The sequence below is a fragment of the Nicotiana tabacum genome, chromosome 11 (assembly GCF_000715075.1).
Source record: "Nicotiana tabacum cultivar K326 chromosome 11, ASM71507v2, whole genome shotgun sequence".
NCBI lineage: Eukaryota > Viridiplantae > Streptophyta > Magnoliopsida > Solanales > Solanaceae > Nicotiana > Nicotiana tabacum.
Genome location: NC_134090.1, coordinates 159,155,954 through 159,170,760, shown reverse-complemented (window position 1 = coordinate 159,170,760; position 14,807 = coordinate 159,155,954). Strand labels below are relative to the sequence as shown.

At 36.1% G+C, this 14,807-nt stretch overlaps 3 protein-coding genes across 4 annotated transcripts; 1 reads left to right on the top strand and 2 right to left on the bottom strand.

Moving 5' to 3' along the window:
• The first annotated feature begins 259 nt into the window (after positions 1-259).
• LOC107770261 (eukaryotic translation initiation factor 2 subunit gamma-like) lies at positions 260-6,000 on the top strand. Of its 2 annotated transcripts, XM_016589550.2 has the most exons (10): positions 260-357; positions 1,575-1,691; positions 1,880-2,025; positions 2,148-2,209; positions 2,856-2,968; positions 3,045-3,147; positions 3,994-4,221; positions 4,320-4,538; positions 4,881-5,141; positions 5,403-6,000. In XM_016589550.2, the coding sequence occupies exons 3-10, from the start codon at positions 1,920-1,922 to the stop codon at positions 5,703-5,705; spliced, it is 1,395 nt and encodes a 464-aa protein (XP_016445036.1). In that variant the 5' UTR covers positions 260-357; positions 1,575-1,691; positions 1,880-1,919; the 3' UTR covers positions 5,706-6,000. The 2 variants fall into 2 exon arrangements, with proteins under 2 accessions (XP_016445036.1, XP_016445035.1); XM_016589549.2 differs by lacking the exon at positions 1,575-1,691.
• A 1,301-nt stretch (positions 6,001-7,301) lies between these two features.
• LOC107770263 (uncharacterized) lies at positions 7,302-8,075 on the bottom strand. Its single transcript, XM_016589553.1, has one exon. The coding sequence runs from the start codon at positions 8,073-8,075 to the stop codon at positions 7,302-7,304; it is 774 nt and encodes a 257-aa protein (XP_016445039.1).
• A 4,460-nt stretch (positions 8,076-12,535) lies between these two features.
• On the bottom strand, positions 12,536-13,249 carry LOC107770264 (uncharacterized). Its single transcript, XM_016589555.1, has one exon. The coding sequence runs from the start codon at positions 13,247-13,249 to the stop codon at positions 12,536-12,538; it is 714 nt and encodes a 237-aa protein (XP_016445041.1).
• Between the last annotated feature and the right edge of the window lie 1,558 nt (positions 13,250-14,807).

The window sequence follows — 14,807 nt, the reverse complement described above, 5'->3', positions numbered from 1 at the left end:
TCCTATACATAATAGGGTAGCAAAATCAGAAAGCCTTAAATTACGTCTAATTTATTGTGTTACATATAGATAAAGCAGTCTCTGACCTAGCAAGTGGATCGGGTTAACCCACTTAATCCACAAATTGGCCCGTGAGTTGATGCCGGAAACCAGCCCAATCCCCACTATAGCGGGCTTAAAATGGGCCAGTCTTAAAGCCCAAAATTCTAATACTTGAGGCCCACTTGTTCGAAGTGGGATGTGGACTAAAACGATACAAATGGAGCCCAAATTCTAACAGCTTTCTGCGTTAATTCTCGCCGAACCCTCTCTCTCAGCTGCCAACTCAAGCGTTCTCCTTCTCCGACGGCTGATATTGTATGTTTGTATCTTTAATTAGACCAGACTCTTTAACCTTCTTTTTTTTTTTGCAGTGATTATTAGTGGCAAAATGCAAATGCTTAGTGAATTGGATTAAAATGACGTGTTTGCTTCCATTTGAATAAAGCTTCAAATTCCTGTGTAATATATCAATAGTATTGCATTTTCATAAAATAGGATTTAAGTTATATGCAATGACATTACAAAAGAATTTTACACCATTAGCATAATTTAACCTGTTATAGTAAGTTACTTGCATTTGAGAATCATTATATTGATGCAAGTAATACTATTAGTGTAATTTAACCTGTTATAGTAGGTTAGTAGCTTTTTAAGTGACTTGATGGCATAAATACTATTTACACCGTGCATAGAACTTAAACTCAAATGTTAATAGTATTGCATTTCCATAAAATAAGTACATATTGATGTTCACGGTGCCTTTTTTTTGGAAATATTTTGGTGAAGACTTACCAATTGCAATTGCAAGATGGCTGTGTTTGCCATTGCTATATATAACCTATAAGATTGAGCATATTTGTCAAAACCCGAATTCTAGAACTTCATTGGCTTTATGACATAAGTTTTGGTGGATAGAGTTACCCAGTACCTGTGTTGGTTGGATATATCAACTATGCATGCAAGCTAACAGGGATATTACTGCTATTTAAAAAAATAGTCACTAATAATGTGAATTGGTGGTGCATTTTTATTTATTTATTTCAATTTGCAGAATACTGTCATAGATGCTTTAAATGTAGTAACGCGGTCAGTGAGGATTCATAGCCTACCCTAACTTATTTTGGACTGAGGCAAAGTTGTTTTTTTTCTTTTTGTGAAAAAAAGAATGATTGGCAATTCGAGACGCTAGGATGTTAGAATGTATTTGATGAATCCCTCTGTCATCGGCAGTGTTTCAAAGGCTCATTTGCGCGCTTAAGCCCTGAAGCTCAAAAGAGCTCAGGGTATGCGCTTCGCTTCACTTATGTTGCGCTTCAATGGAGGCAAAACACTAAGGCGCGCGCTTCATTGCCCATAAGTTCTATGTTAATAGAGCAATAAAAAACAATAAATATAATTAGCAAAAAGATATATTAATTGTTATGGAAATCATTATGTATTAAATTGTCACTTTTTTCTTGCATTATATATATATTTTCTTCGTTGCGCCTTTTTAAACTAAAGCCCGCACTTTAATTGCGCTTTGCGCTTAGAGCTTTGAGAGATGTGGAGTGCTTTTTAACGCTTTTCGCTCGTGACAACACTGGTCGTCGGTGGTGGGCCAGGTGGAGATTGGTCTTTGATCAGCAATGTTCCATTGCTTTGGGAGGGTAAGGACAGTAAAAGAAAGTTAATGAGGTTTTCTGAATTTGTTCGTTGCTTATGGTAACAACCTTGGTGATTAAGCTGTGTTGTCTGTAAGCCTATGCATTGGGATTTTTGATGTGTTGCTCGACTTTCTATGATAAGTCATCTATAGTTCTGAGCATGGGCTTTTTGTATTTGTTCCTAATTTCAGCGTTGAAACTTGCTACTGAAGTATTCAACAGCAGCCAAAAATGTCTCGGAAAGGATTGATGGAGCAGGACCTAAGCAAATTGGATGTGACAAAGTTACATCCACTTTCGCCTGAAGTTATTTCTCGTCAGGCTACTATAAACATTGGTAAATTAGTTACTTATAACTCTATATTTTTTTTCTCTTTCTTTTCCTTCTCTCTCCATACAAGCGCTTTTACACTTTACATTAGTCACACTGAACTACTGAAATGTAATTTCATCATCTAGGTACTATTGGCCATGTGGCTCATGGGAAGTCAACAGTTGTAAAAGCTATATCTGGTGTGCAGGTATGTCGTGTTTAATACCTTTATCAATATTATCCATTTCTGAGAAAAAGAAATCTGTACCTTTATCAATGGAGTTAAATTTCTGAGTCTTGATATTTTATCCCGCTAGTTCATAAAACTCTGGTCTGACGTGTCAGTCCTGTTGTTTAGTTACTATCGAGTGATATTTTGATTCTAGTAAACAGTAAATACAGGTTCTTATTTACCTTTTTATTTAACAACTATTCTTAGAGTGAATTATTGATATCTAAGGCTTAGTTGCTATTATTCTTTTTTCTGTGTGTAGTTCATTTACTAGAAAGCATTTCTGAGTTCTATCTTTTTCCTTTTGTTTTGGAGAAAAGATAAAGTAATGTCACGCACTCCTATTTAGTTTGGTGATAATGAACAAAGTTATCACTATTATATTAACCAACAAGATATGGAGCCTATGTTAGTTGTTTGGGAAACTTATGCTGGATTAATCAGCTTTTACGGAAATTAATGTTTTTTAATCTGTTGTGGGCTATATCAATTGATATTTCTTAGATGTTGATTATTAAGTCCTTGTTTTGATCTGATCTTTGTTTACTCTTACTTATTTTACTCGTACTGTGTTCACTGCAAGTACTCAGACTGCGAATAATTATACCCACTTATTGTGCAGACTGTTCGTTTTAAAAATGAGCTAGAACGTAATATTACAATTAAGCTTGGATATGCAAATGCTAAGATATACAAATGTGAAGAAGAGCGCTGTCCTAGACCCATGTGCTACAAGTGAGTCCTTGATTTGAAACAGAAACATTGTTGTGCTTCATTTGGTAGCCTGTGCTGTAACAACAATCATTTCCAGGGCATATGGTAGTGGAAAAGAAGACAGTCCCATGTGTGATGTCCCTGGTTTTGAGAACTGCAGGATGAAATTACTGAGGCATGTATCTTTTGTTGATTGCCCAGTAAGTTCCTCGCATGCCACTCTCTACAGTATGTATTACTGCCATTTTGCCTGTGCATTCTGTTTCTGTACGAGATGATTAACCTTTAGTTTGACTGTGCTTAGATATTACCATACCAGAGAAATATTAAGGATTGTTGCTTTGGTATTGAAGCAATAGAAAAGTGTTAAAGAAAAGGTTCCAATAAATTATTTCTGCTGAATTCGAATCCAAATTGATACACCTTTTCCTTATCAAAAAAAAAATGAATTATTTCTGCTTTCTTTGTACTGAATGCTCAACATTATATTTAAGCTTTAGTGTACCCATTTAATTTGCAGTACCTATTAGCTTTCTATAAGATTGAAAGAAGTCTTGGAAGATAAGTATTTTTCTTCCCCGTGTTTTATGTGTGTTTCTATTTTATTTATTTATTTTTGTTTCAGAAGTATAGGCCTATTTTAGAAAGATATATCCAGCTTTAGTATCGTTATCTAAACAATCGCTGGTGACCCTCAACTTTGCATCTTTGAACCGTTTATTATAATAAACTACTATGTAATTGTCCCTTTTGCTGAAAATTACTGCACCTTTTTTAACGGTTTTGGATATTGGATATTTGAACTTGCGGCATGCACTTTGGAATACATAATTTTAAGAGATTTTTCTCTTTAGTTGTGTTGTCATTAACGTACACTTATGTTACTCTGTCAGTAGATAATTCTCCTTACTGGGGGAGATTAGTTTGTTTAATAAATTGCAGTCATAACACTGACAAACTAATTCATGCTGTACTTTGCATCCTTGTGATCTCTGCCGCATAACTTTCTATTATACCAATGCTGCCTATAACATTGTTTTCTGCAGGGTCATGATATTCTCATGGCTACGATGCTTAATGGAGCTGCAATTATGGATGGAGCCTTACTTCTGATTGCTGCCAATGAGAGCTGTCCCCAACCTCAAACTTCCGAACATTTAGCAGCGGTTGAAATTATGCGCCTCCAACATATCATAATTCTTCAAAATAAGGTTGATCTAGTCCAGGAAAATGTTGCCATCAACCAGCACGAGGCAATTCAGAAATTTATTCAAGTTAGTGGAATACTGCTTTTCTTTCACCACTCACATTCTGTGCTTCATTTGTGAGGATAGTCAGTCTTATCATACCATAATTTCAAAATCTTATTCAGGGAACTGTTGCAGATGGTGCCCCAGTTGTACCAATATCTGCACAACTGAAGTACAATATTGATGTCGTTGCTGAATATATTGTGAAAAAAATTCCCATTCCCGAAAGGAATTTCATTTCACCACCAAATATGATTGTTATCCGGTCATTTGATGTCAATAAACCTGGTTTTGAAGTTGATGATATCAGAGGTGGTGTTGCTGGTGGCAGTATTTTGAAGGTATCTTTCTCTTTTCCAGCAATTAATGATACTAGTCTTTGACAGTGGGTTTAATTTATTTATTTTTTAATCACATAAATTTTATTAAATAATGTATTTGAATCGTAGAATAACAAGCAAAGAAAAAAATTCATGCCCTGGAAATGATGAAGGTTAATGATATTTAAATAACTCAACAAAGGAAGAAATATTACCCTCATGGAAGTCCTACAATTTTAAATGCATCATTGAATTATCCACATATTATTGAATTTATATAAAAACGACCTTTTCAATTAATTGACTTGCACCTTTATAGCAAAAGGAAGACCTTCATAATGATTAATTAGATTCTTTGCGCAGGGTGTATTGAAGGTAAATCAACTTATTGAGGTTCGCCCTGGAATTGTTGTCAAAGATGAGAGTGGAAACATCAAATGTACTCCAATATATTCAAGAATAGTATCATTGTTTGCCGAGCAAAATGAATTACAATTTGCTGTGCCTGGAGGACTCATTGGAGTTGGAACCACTATGGATCCAACATTAACACGTGCTGATCGATTGGTGGGACAGGTTCTTGGGGAGGTTGGGTCACTTCCTGAAGTTTTCGTCGAACTAGAGGTAAATGACTTCCTTGAAACATTTCAGGAACTTTTTAACCAGCTAAAACAAGACTATATGTCTCTTCTTAAATAACCCTTTTCTCTTTTAAGCTTTGAAATAGTTAAGTCTGTTGTGAAGGAACTACTTTTCTATGAGTCTACTGTTTTTGATGGACTGTGTTATCAAATTAATAGGCTCACTCTTTATCCTCCTTCCCACTGAGTTCTTCTAGAGTGCTCTTATGTATCCTTTCCTTATTTCTTTACCTTTGAAATGCAGGTGAATTTCTTTTTGCTCCGACGTCTTTTGGGTGTGAGGACAAAGGACTCGGAGAGGCAGGGTAAAGTCTCAAAGTTGGCAAAGGGAGAAATCCTCATGTTAAATATAGGGTCTATGTCAACAGGGGCTCGTGTTGTCGCTGTGAAGAATGTATTCGCGAAATTGCAATTGACATCACCTGTGTGTACCAGTAAAGGTGAGAAAATTGCTCTTAGCCGGAGAATTGAGAAGCACTGGCGACTTATTGGTTGGGGCCAAATCCAAGCTGGTATTACTATTGATATTCCACCCTGCCCCATCTGAGTAAATTTTACACGACTAGTTACTGAACAGCTAGAAAAACTGTTAAAAACAACACAAAAAGTTGGATTTAGATGTGGAAAGGCGAGTAGTTGCGGGTAACTATTTTTTCCAGGTAGAGTAGAAAAGATTATTTGAAATTCCAGATATTCTATAGTCCTACATTTATTTTCCACTTGTTTCTTTGTCCAAGTGGTTGCATCTTGTATTTCATTAGTTTAGGTGGTTACTAGAATGAGTTCCATTCATCTTGCAGCAGATTTACGAACCAACCATTGATGTAATATTATCTACTCAATTTTGTATGCTTTCTACTGAAGTTGCACAAACCTAAAACTAATGCTTGTTGTCAAAATCCCAACAAATGTGCGTGATTTTACAAGTCAAAACCTTAGGGTATAGAGTGGATCATACTAAGCAAATCAAGAAACTATCGCAGGTATAGTTATTGGGACTAGGATTTAAAAAGTTAATACCATTTGCACTACTGTTAAGGGAAAGAAGGTAGAAAGATTTTTCCTTTTAATGCTTTTTAAGAAGTTTCCCTACCCTACCAACCCCTAGAACTTAATTAGGGACCTAAATACCTAACCAAGTGATTGATTGTATTTGTATATATTTCTGGTGGGTGCTAAAATAGTAGTATGTCCTTTAATAGTAAAGTTCATAAGATTTCACTCATTACTACTTAGCCGAAACAGACTTAAGTGTTATTATGACATGGGGTCGTCATTGCAATCGTGTCGATGATTAGTAGTTATCACCGAAGATAGAGCTACGATTTCAACAACGATCTCAAGTGCTAATAATTGAATTTAAATTTTAATACAAGTATATTGTCGGAGCAAAAGCTATTAGATTCGGCTGAACCTACCACCGAGCTTCTGCCCCTGATTATCACCCATTTAGTACTCATCCTAATTTCCTCAATCAAGAGTTGTAATTAGGCATAAATTGTCAGAGCAATAGAAAGATGATGTAATATTATGTACATTTCAAATGCTGGACGAGATATTGTGTGAAATACTCAAAATAGCAGAGAAATAAAGTATAGTACACTTAAATGTGTCAAAGAGTGAGTAAGATAAGTAATATTATGTGTTCAATCACAAATCAGATTCCAACAAAAGATCTTTTACCAACCAAAACTGTGCTTCTGACACACTATAACCCCTACAACCAAAAGAGGAAATTAAACAATAAAAAAGGCCGTCTCATGCACAAACAGGATTCGGAGGAAGTCCTCAACCCAAGAATTATGAAATAGACAGCCTATGCAAGCATTAGTAGTACTTTCACGCAACAAACTCTGTAACCTATAGATAATAGGAAGATAACTTTAAGAGTTGTTCACCCAAGAAGTATGACGTGCAAAGTCTTCCATAATACAAACATTAATCAGTACAAGCGTGTGACTTATATATCATAGGAAAACAACTTTATAATCGTCGCTCTAAGGCTCTCTTTGATTCTCCTAAACAGTGATGATACATAAAACAAAGATGAACAAAACCTCATAAATGAACATAGTCTAAACAATAAAAATGTAAATTTGTATAGTGTCATTTACTTTGTGAACTAGAAAAACCTTCCTAGCCTCTAATTTGTCAATAAAGAAGGAATGGCAGCCAAATTTGGAGTAGCATTCTTGTTTGAGGCTTCTCTTTTCTTACTTGATAATGGTTTACTAAAAGCTCTCATTGGACTTGCTAATACCCATCCCCAATAAGATGAAGAAGAATTAGTAATCATAAAACCACTAAAAATCCCTCTACATCTTACTCTTTCTTTAATGCATTCTTTTCTTGAGGAAACTCTATGTTTACCTTCTCTTTGAGACTCAACTCTGCGCAAAATACAATCACCTGAAACGTTTCTGCTTCCACAGCCAATAGATCTGGATCTTGAATAAACCTGAATAGGACTGATCTCATTTTCCTCTACCACTATAGAACCACCACTCAAAGCTGAAGATGAAGGAAAGTTAATGTCTTTTGTAGGGTTTTCAGATTTCTTAACTGTGGAAAAATGTTTAGAAGATGAGTTGTAAAGAAATGACCATAACCCTTTTTTCTGATGGACAAAATTTTCACCTTCAGACTTTCTTGATTTTGTAAAGTTAGTGGTATTCTTGATGTTGGTTTGGAGTGAAAGAGATGAAGAAGTAATGGAAGTGTTACCAAAATCAGATTTAAAAGAAGAAGTTGAAGAGGAAGAAGAATAAGAAGGAAAAACAGCAGAGGAAGAAACAAGGTTTCCAAGTTTTTCTTGAAGGCAAAAAGGACAAATCCCACCTGGGGTTGTATTATTTTTGTAAGGATGATTTGTACATTGGAAAATACCTTCACCTATGTTTTCTTGAACCCCTTCCATCACTATTTTCACTACTATATAGTAACTAGTAATAGCTTCTCTTCTTCTTGAGAACAGCTAACTAGAGCTTAACTTAAAGAGCTGATGAAAAAGAAAGAAAATTAAGATAGTTATGAAATGGAAAGATGGAGAGAAAAGGGAGGAGAAGAAGAAGAAGGGAAAATGGCGAGAATGGGGAGTAAAAATGAAGGAATGGAAATAAAGGAAAAAATATTATGGCATTGAAGTAGGAGAGATGGTATTCCCGAGGAGCATGTGGAATCCTGACTAACTTAGATGGAGTAGTAGTAATTAAAGGAGCTGATAAACAAGACAATAAACCCCTAGGAGCTACTAATATGCATATTAGGTCTCATTTTAACTGTTGTTTTAGCGCTTTTTTTAATTTATTAAAAAAAATAATAAATACAATATATTGTTTATTAAGTTTTCCTTATTTAATGAAAGTAGATTGATTTTTTCCTCTTAAACGCTATGCATTCTTATTATTTCATCCGTTTCAATTTAGATATTGATAGTTTGATTCGGCAAGAAGTTTAAGGAAAAAAATACTTTTGAAATTTGTGATCTTAAAAGCTTAAGGGGTAAAAGATTTGTGGGGCATTGTTCAAATTCATCCCAATCAGTTGAAATTGATAAGAGAATAAGGAAGGAGAAAGTGTCGAACTGTTTTCTCTCATTATCAAAATGAATAGAATGCCTAATCAGTAAGCTATACAAGTATATTATATACTAACTCTAGCTGCTATATTTAAGTTAACGGACAGCTGTCAACTAACTAATACCAGTTGTCAACTAAGGCACTAAGGCACAGTAGTGCATGTTACTAACTCATCTACACCCTCCCTCAAGCTAGGTGAAATGAAGATGTTTTCCATTCCTAGCTTGGACACCAAGTAAGAATGTTGCGCCTTAGTAAGACCTTTAGTAAGCACATCGGTTTGTTGCTCAGCAGAGGAAAGGTAAAGAGTAGCCACCAAACCTTGCTGCACCTTCTCCCGAATAAAGTGACAATCAATGTCGATATGCTTAGTACGCTCATGGAAGACAGGATTAGCAGTTATTTGAATGGCAGATTTGTTGTCACAAAATAGAGACACAGAGAGTTGAAAATAAACCGACAGTTCCTTGAACAAGCCAATGATCCAAACAATCTCAGCCACCGTAGAAGCGAGACTCTTATACTCTACTTCAGCAGAGCTTCGAGAAATAGTTGTCTATTTCTTGGACTTCCAGGAAATCAGGGAGTCACCAAACTTCACAAGGTAACCAGTGACAGACCTCCTTGTGTTGGGACAAGAGGCCCAATCAGCATCGCAATATGCAGCCAACTTATTAGAACCAGTCGCAGACAAGAAAATACCAAGACCAGGCTCTTGTTTGACATATCTCACAACTCTACGAGTTGCCTCCATGTGAGACACCTTAGGAGCCTGCATGAATTGACTCAGACATTGCACAGCAAAAGCAATGTTTGGTCGAGTAATGGTCAAGTAGAGAAGCCTGCCAATTAACCTCTAATAACTGGAAGGATCGGTCAGGAGACAGTCAGCTGATTGACCAAAGTGTTGATCGTATTCAGCAGAAGTAAGCTTGAGATTTAATTCTATGGGTGCACCAAGAGGCTTAGAACCAGCCAGCCCCATGTCTGAAATAAGCTCTAAAGCATATTTCCTCTGATGTATCACAATACCAGTCTTGTTTCTAGCGAACTCAATACCTAAGAAGTATTTGAGTTCCCCTAGATCTTTAATCTTGAAATGTTGCTGCAAAGCATCCTTGGTCTCTTGAATTAGCTGAGCATCATCTCCAGTTATAAGGAGATCATCGACATAGATCAAAACAACCACCATCTTGCCAGCAACCTTCTTAGTAAGCAAGGAATAATCCAAATGACTTTGAGAAAACCCTGAAGAAATCAATGTAGTAGTCAACTTAATGTTCCATTGTCTAGAGGCTTGCTTAAGGCCATATAGCGACCTATGCAGCCTACAAACAGAGTGTTTCCCTAAGGGAACAAAACCTTGAAGGAGCTCCATATAAACTTCTTCATGTAGGTCGCACTGTAAGAAAGCATTAAAACATCCATATGATGTATGATCCATCCCTTAGAGGCAGCCAAGGAAATCACGGATCTCACAGTAACCATCTTCGCCACGGGTGAGAATGTCTCTTGATAATCAATACCCTCCTTTTGGTTGTATCCCTTTGCCACTAATCGTGCCTTGAACCTCTCAATTTCACTAGAGGCTTGATACTTAATTGTATACACCCTTTTACACCCTATGGCCTTCTTACCTTTGGGAAGAGGCACCCTTTTATACCCTATTTCAGCTTTCATGAAATCTTTCCATCTACTATCTTTAGCAGCTTTATGATAATTTCAGGGTTCCACTTCAATGTAAGATTTGGCAATATAGCTTTGATAAGAGGTAGACAAACCAGTGTAGTATAGCACAGAGGAAATAGGGTAGAGACAAGTATTAGCAGTAGGACGACCATTATCTGGTCTGACGAAATCCTTGAGCCAAATAGGGGTTCTACTAGTTCTGTCTGATCTTCTCAAACCAGGAAATGGTATGTCTTCGTAAGCTGGTACAATAGCTCCCTGATCGGCATTAGAAGATGGTGGTGGTTCACCTGCTATCAAGATTGTATCTGACATCACCTCTCGAGACTGTGGAGGTTCTTCTGCTGTTGTAACTATAGCCGGCAGCACTTCCTGAACATCTTGGGTGTTCTGAACTGGAAGTAAGTTAAGTGGTTGAACATCAGATAAATGCTTCTGAACAGAATATTGCATCTTCTAAACAGGACATTGCATTTGTTGAATACCCGGCATCATTTGAAAAGGATACATATCTTCATAAAACACAACATCCCTACTTACAGATATAGTTTTGTTCACCAAATCTAACAACGTGTACCCCTTTTGAGCAGCCACATAACCCAGCATAACAGCCTTAATGGCCCTTGGAGCAAATTTGTCTCTTCTAGTCAAGCTAGTAGCATAACATAGACAACCAATAACCCTCATATGCGAAAGATTAGGTGGCTTCCTGAATAAGGCCTCATATGGTGAAATATTTCCCAGAACTGTGGAAGGTATCCTGTTAATCACATAAAGGCAGCTTCGGTACAAATACCCCAAAACCTGATAGGTAAATGACTCTGAAACCTAACAGCCCTGGCAGTTTCTAAAATATGTCTATGCCTCCTCTCCACTGCTCTATTTTATTGTAGAGTATATGGATAAGAACTCTGATGTACGATACCAAATCTGTTGAACAACTTAGTGCAATGGCTATTAAAAAACTCTGTCCCATTGTCCGATATAAATGACTTAACAGCTTTGCCAAATTGAGTGAAAACCATGACAATAAAATTCTTAAGCACAGTAACAACATCAGATTTTAGATTCAACAAGAAAACCCAAGTTTATCTGGAAAAATCATCTACTACCATAAGAAAATATCGCATTCCATTATAAGTGGGAGCTTGTAAGGACCCCAAACATCCATGTGCAACAATTGAAAAGAGTCAGTTGTTCGACTACGACTAACCGGAAATGGTGCTCTAGTTTGTCTAGCTAGTGGGCAAATAGCACAATGGTGTGATATAAAGCTAGACTTATTCCCAAGCATGGAAATCTTCCTAAGAACTGGCATATGTACATGACCTAATCTCTTATGCCATAGTTCTGCAGATACTTCAGTTGTTGCAGCCAAAGACTTCATAAGGCTCCTGGCATCTTGTCGTTTCCTTTGTGACTTCAACACGTACAAGCCATCCTCCTCTCTACCAATCCCCTTCACCTTCCCAGTGAAGAGATCCTGAAAGAGAAAGAAATGAGGAAAAATGTGGCATAACAACTCAGTTCCTTAGTCAGCTTTGATACTGACAAAAGATTAAATCTAAAGTTCGGTACATATAACACACGACTTATCAGATCACCTCCAAGCAACTCACAATTACCAACTTGTGTTATCTCAGTTGAATCTCCATTTGGAAGTTATACCTTTCCTGAATTCCCTACTAATCCATCACTATTCAATAAAGATGCATCATGTATCATGTGATTTGTCGCTCCGGAATCAACTATCCATTTAGAAACATCTACAGAGGAAGAAAGTGGTTTACCTGCCATGTTAGCAATAGCCTCGCTAATGGAAGATTTACCCAACATGCTCAAAATTTGATTGTATTGCTCTTGTGTGATGACTGGAGTTGCATTCAAGTTAAGTCTTTGTTGCACATTAAGACCTCTCAGCACATTGTCACCTCCTTCTAATGGAGTGAGACATGTAGTCACTAAATTCTCCTTCTTCTTCCCTTTGAAATCAGCTGGATACCTCATAATTTTGTAACATTTTTCTTTCAAGTGCCTTTTCATGCGACAGTGCTCACAAACCATCAACTTAAAGCAGCTTGTTCTTATGTGACCTTTCATATTGCACTGGTCACAATATAGGTTTTTTCTGATTCTGTCCTCCATTTCTAGCAGCAAGCAATGTTGTGGGATCGACTTTGTCCATCAAAATATAAGTGCCTCCTGCAAGTTGTTTTTGGCTTTCATCTTGCATTAATATAACATAGACTTGGTTGATGTTTGGCATAGGTTTCATCATTAAAATTTGACTGCGAGCATGACCATAATGGTCATTCAATCCCATTAGAAATTGATAAAGACGCTGCCTCTCAAAATTTACAAGAGAGTCCCTAGACTTTGCACAATCACAAGAAGGAGGTACCAGCGAGTCATACTCATCCCATAAATCTTTCATTCTGGAAAAATACTCTGAGATAGATGAGAGCCCCTGAGTTAATGTAGCAATTTCCCTATGCAAGTAGTAAGCTCGCGAATCATTCACCTTATCAAAGCGTTCCTCCAGGTCCTTCCAAACGAGTGCTGTACTGGAACGAAATAAGATCCCAGACAGTAGATTTCGATGCACGTTCCCCATTAGCCATGAAAGCACAATAGCATTGCAACGGTCCCAATCCTTTGCGAGATCGCCAGAATAATCAGCTCGAACAATAGAGCCATCAATAAAACATAATTTGTTGCGTCCTAGAAGAGCTACCTTCATAGCTCGGCTCCAAATCATGTAATTTTCCATACCGACAAGCTCAATCCCAACTGATAGTGAACCAGGTGTATTGGACGGATACATTTATAATGGATGATGATGATCAATTATAGGAGAAGAATTTCCCGTAGTCAAAGAAGTAGTACCGCCAGGACTCCCCATAATCGAAGCTCAAAAAGCGAAATACAAAACAAAAACAGGAATTGCCGACGAATCTCTCGAAATTTCAGTCAAGTAATCGACGAAAAAAACCCTAGATTCACTCAGCTATGAATTGCCGATGAATCTCTCGAAATTTCAGTCAAATAATCGATGAAAGAACCCTAGATTCACTCAGTTTTCGCTCCCGCTCTGATACCATGTTCAAATTCATCCCAATCAGTTGAAATTGATAAGAGAATAAGCAAACAAGGAAGAAGGAGAGAGTGCCAAACTGTTTTCTCTCATTATCAAAATGAATAGAATGCCTAATCAGTAAGCTATACAAGTATATTACTATATTATATACTAACTCTAGCTGCTATATTTAAGTTAACGGACAGCTGTCAACTAAGGCACTAAGGCACAATAGTGCATGTTACAAACTCCTCTACAACCATGATATTTGTGTGGTTATAAAAGCTTCTCATTAAGGGTAAAATGAGGAGTTTAAAGTTGAATTATTTCAAAATTTAGAAATGTGTCATTTATTTTGGAACAAACTAAAAGTATCTCATCTAATTTGAAACAAAGGGAGTAATAAATGTAGTTTTATATTCCTAAAATGATAATTATTTTGGGACAATATTTTTAAGCTAAAATGACATTTAAAATGGGACGAAGCGAGTACTTATATGTTTGTATATTATTGTAAATATAAATGCACTATATGTATGTAGCAGATGTATATTCCCTCCATTTTAATTTATGTGATATAATTTAATTATGTACAAAATTTAAAAGAAAAGAAAGATTTAAAAATTATAATCTTAAACATATATAATAATTATGTGGTAATGAAATAAAAACTTCACATTTAAATTATTTTTAAAAAGCTATCATTCTTGTTAAAATGGAAAGAAATACTGAATTGAAACAATGGAGTATGCATAAGGGGTATTTGCATAATTTAGATAAATTAAAGAGGAATTAGCGTAATTAACCAGTAAATCAATGTCAATATAAGTAGTACAATTTTCAATGCAGACCTATTTATCCGTGAAACAGCCAGCCTTTACAGAAAGAAAAGAAAGGAATCTCTGTATTTGCAAAGGATTTGTGCAAAGTCCAAGGTGACACTGCTGCAGCAAAGGGAAGAAGACAACGGAGATATGGGTTTACTTTTTATGGGGTTGTTTTCCATAAAGAATGTGGGAAAAGTTTCTGATAGCAGTAGATGTAAGCAAGTATTCTTCACAACTTTCATCTTTTAGCCCTGCTATATGTACCTACAGCTTTCACTTCTTTGTCGAGAGTCTTCAGTCTTCACTCATAGCTTCTTTATTAGTCAAGCTTCTAAAATTAGTTTATTTTAAAAAATATTATTTTAAAAGTATTTTGTTTAAATACTTATAATAAAAAATAATTTATGTTTGATTAATTAATTTGAAAAATATTTTTGTCAGCAATTTATAATTAAATATATTTATTAAGTCCACGAGCA

Excerpts from the sequence above, each read along its gene's own strand:
- LOC107770261 (XM_016589549.2), top strand. The coding sequence starts at position 1,920 with ATGTCTCGGAAAGGATTGATGGAGCAGGACCTAAGCAAATTGGATGTG. Across the intron at positions 2,026-2,147 it reads TCAGGCTACTATAAACATTG|GTACTATTGGCCATGTGGCT; the intron begins GTAAATTAGTTA and ends TTCATCATCTAG. Across the intron at positions 3,148-3,993 it reads TATCTTTTGTTGATTGCCCA|GGTCATGATATTCTCATGGC; the intron begins GTAAGTTCCTCG and ends TGTTTTCTGCAG.
- LOC107770263 (XM_016589553.1), bottom strand. The coding sequence starts at position 8,075 with ATGGAAGGGGTTCAAGAAAACATAGGTGAAGGTATTTTCCAATGTACA.
- LOC107770264 (XM_016589555.1), bottom strand. The coding sequence starts at position 13,249 with ATGTATCCGTCCAATACACCTGGTTCACTATCAGTTGGGATTGAGCTT.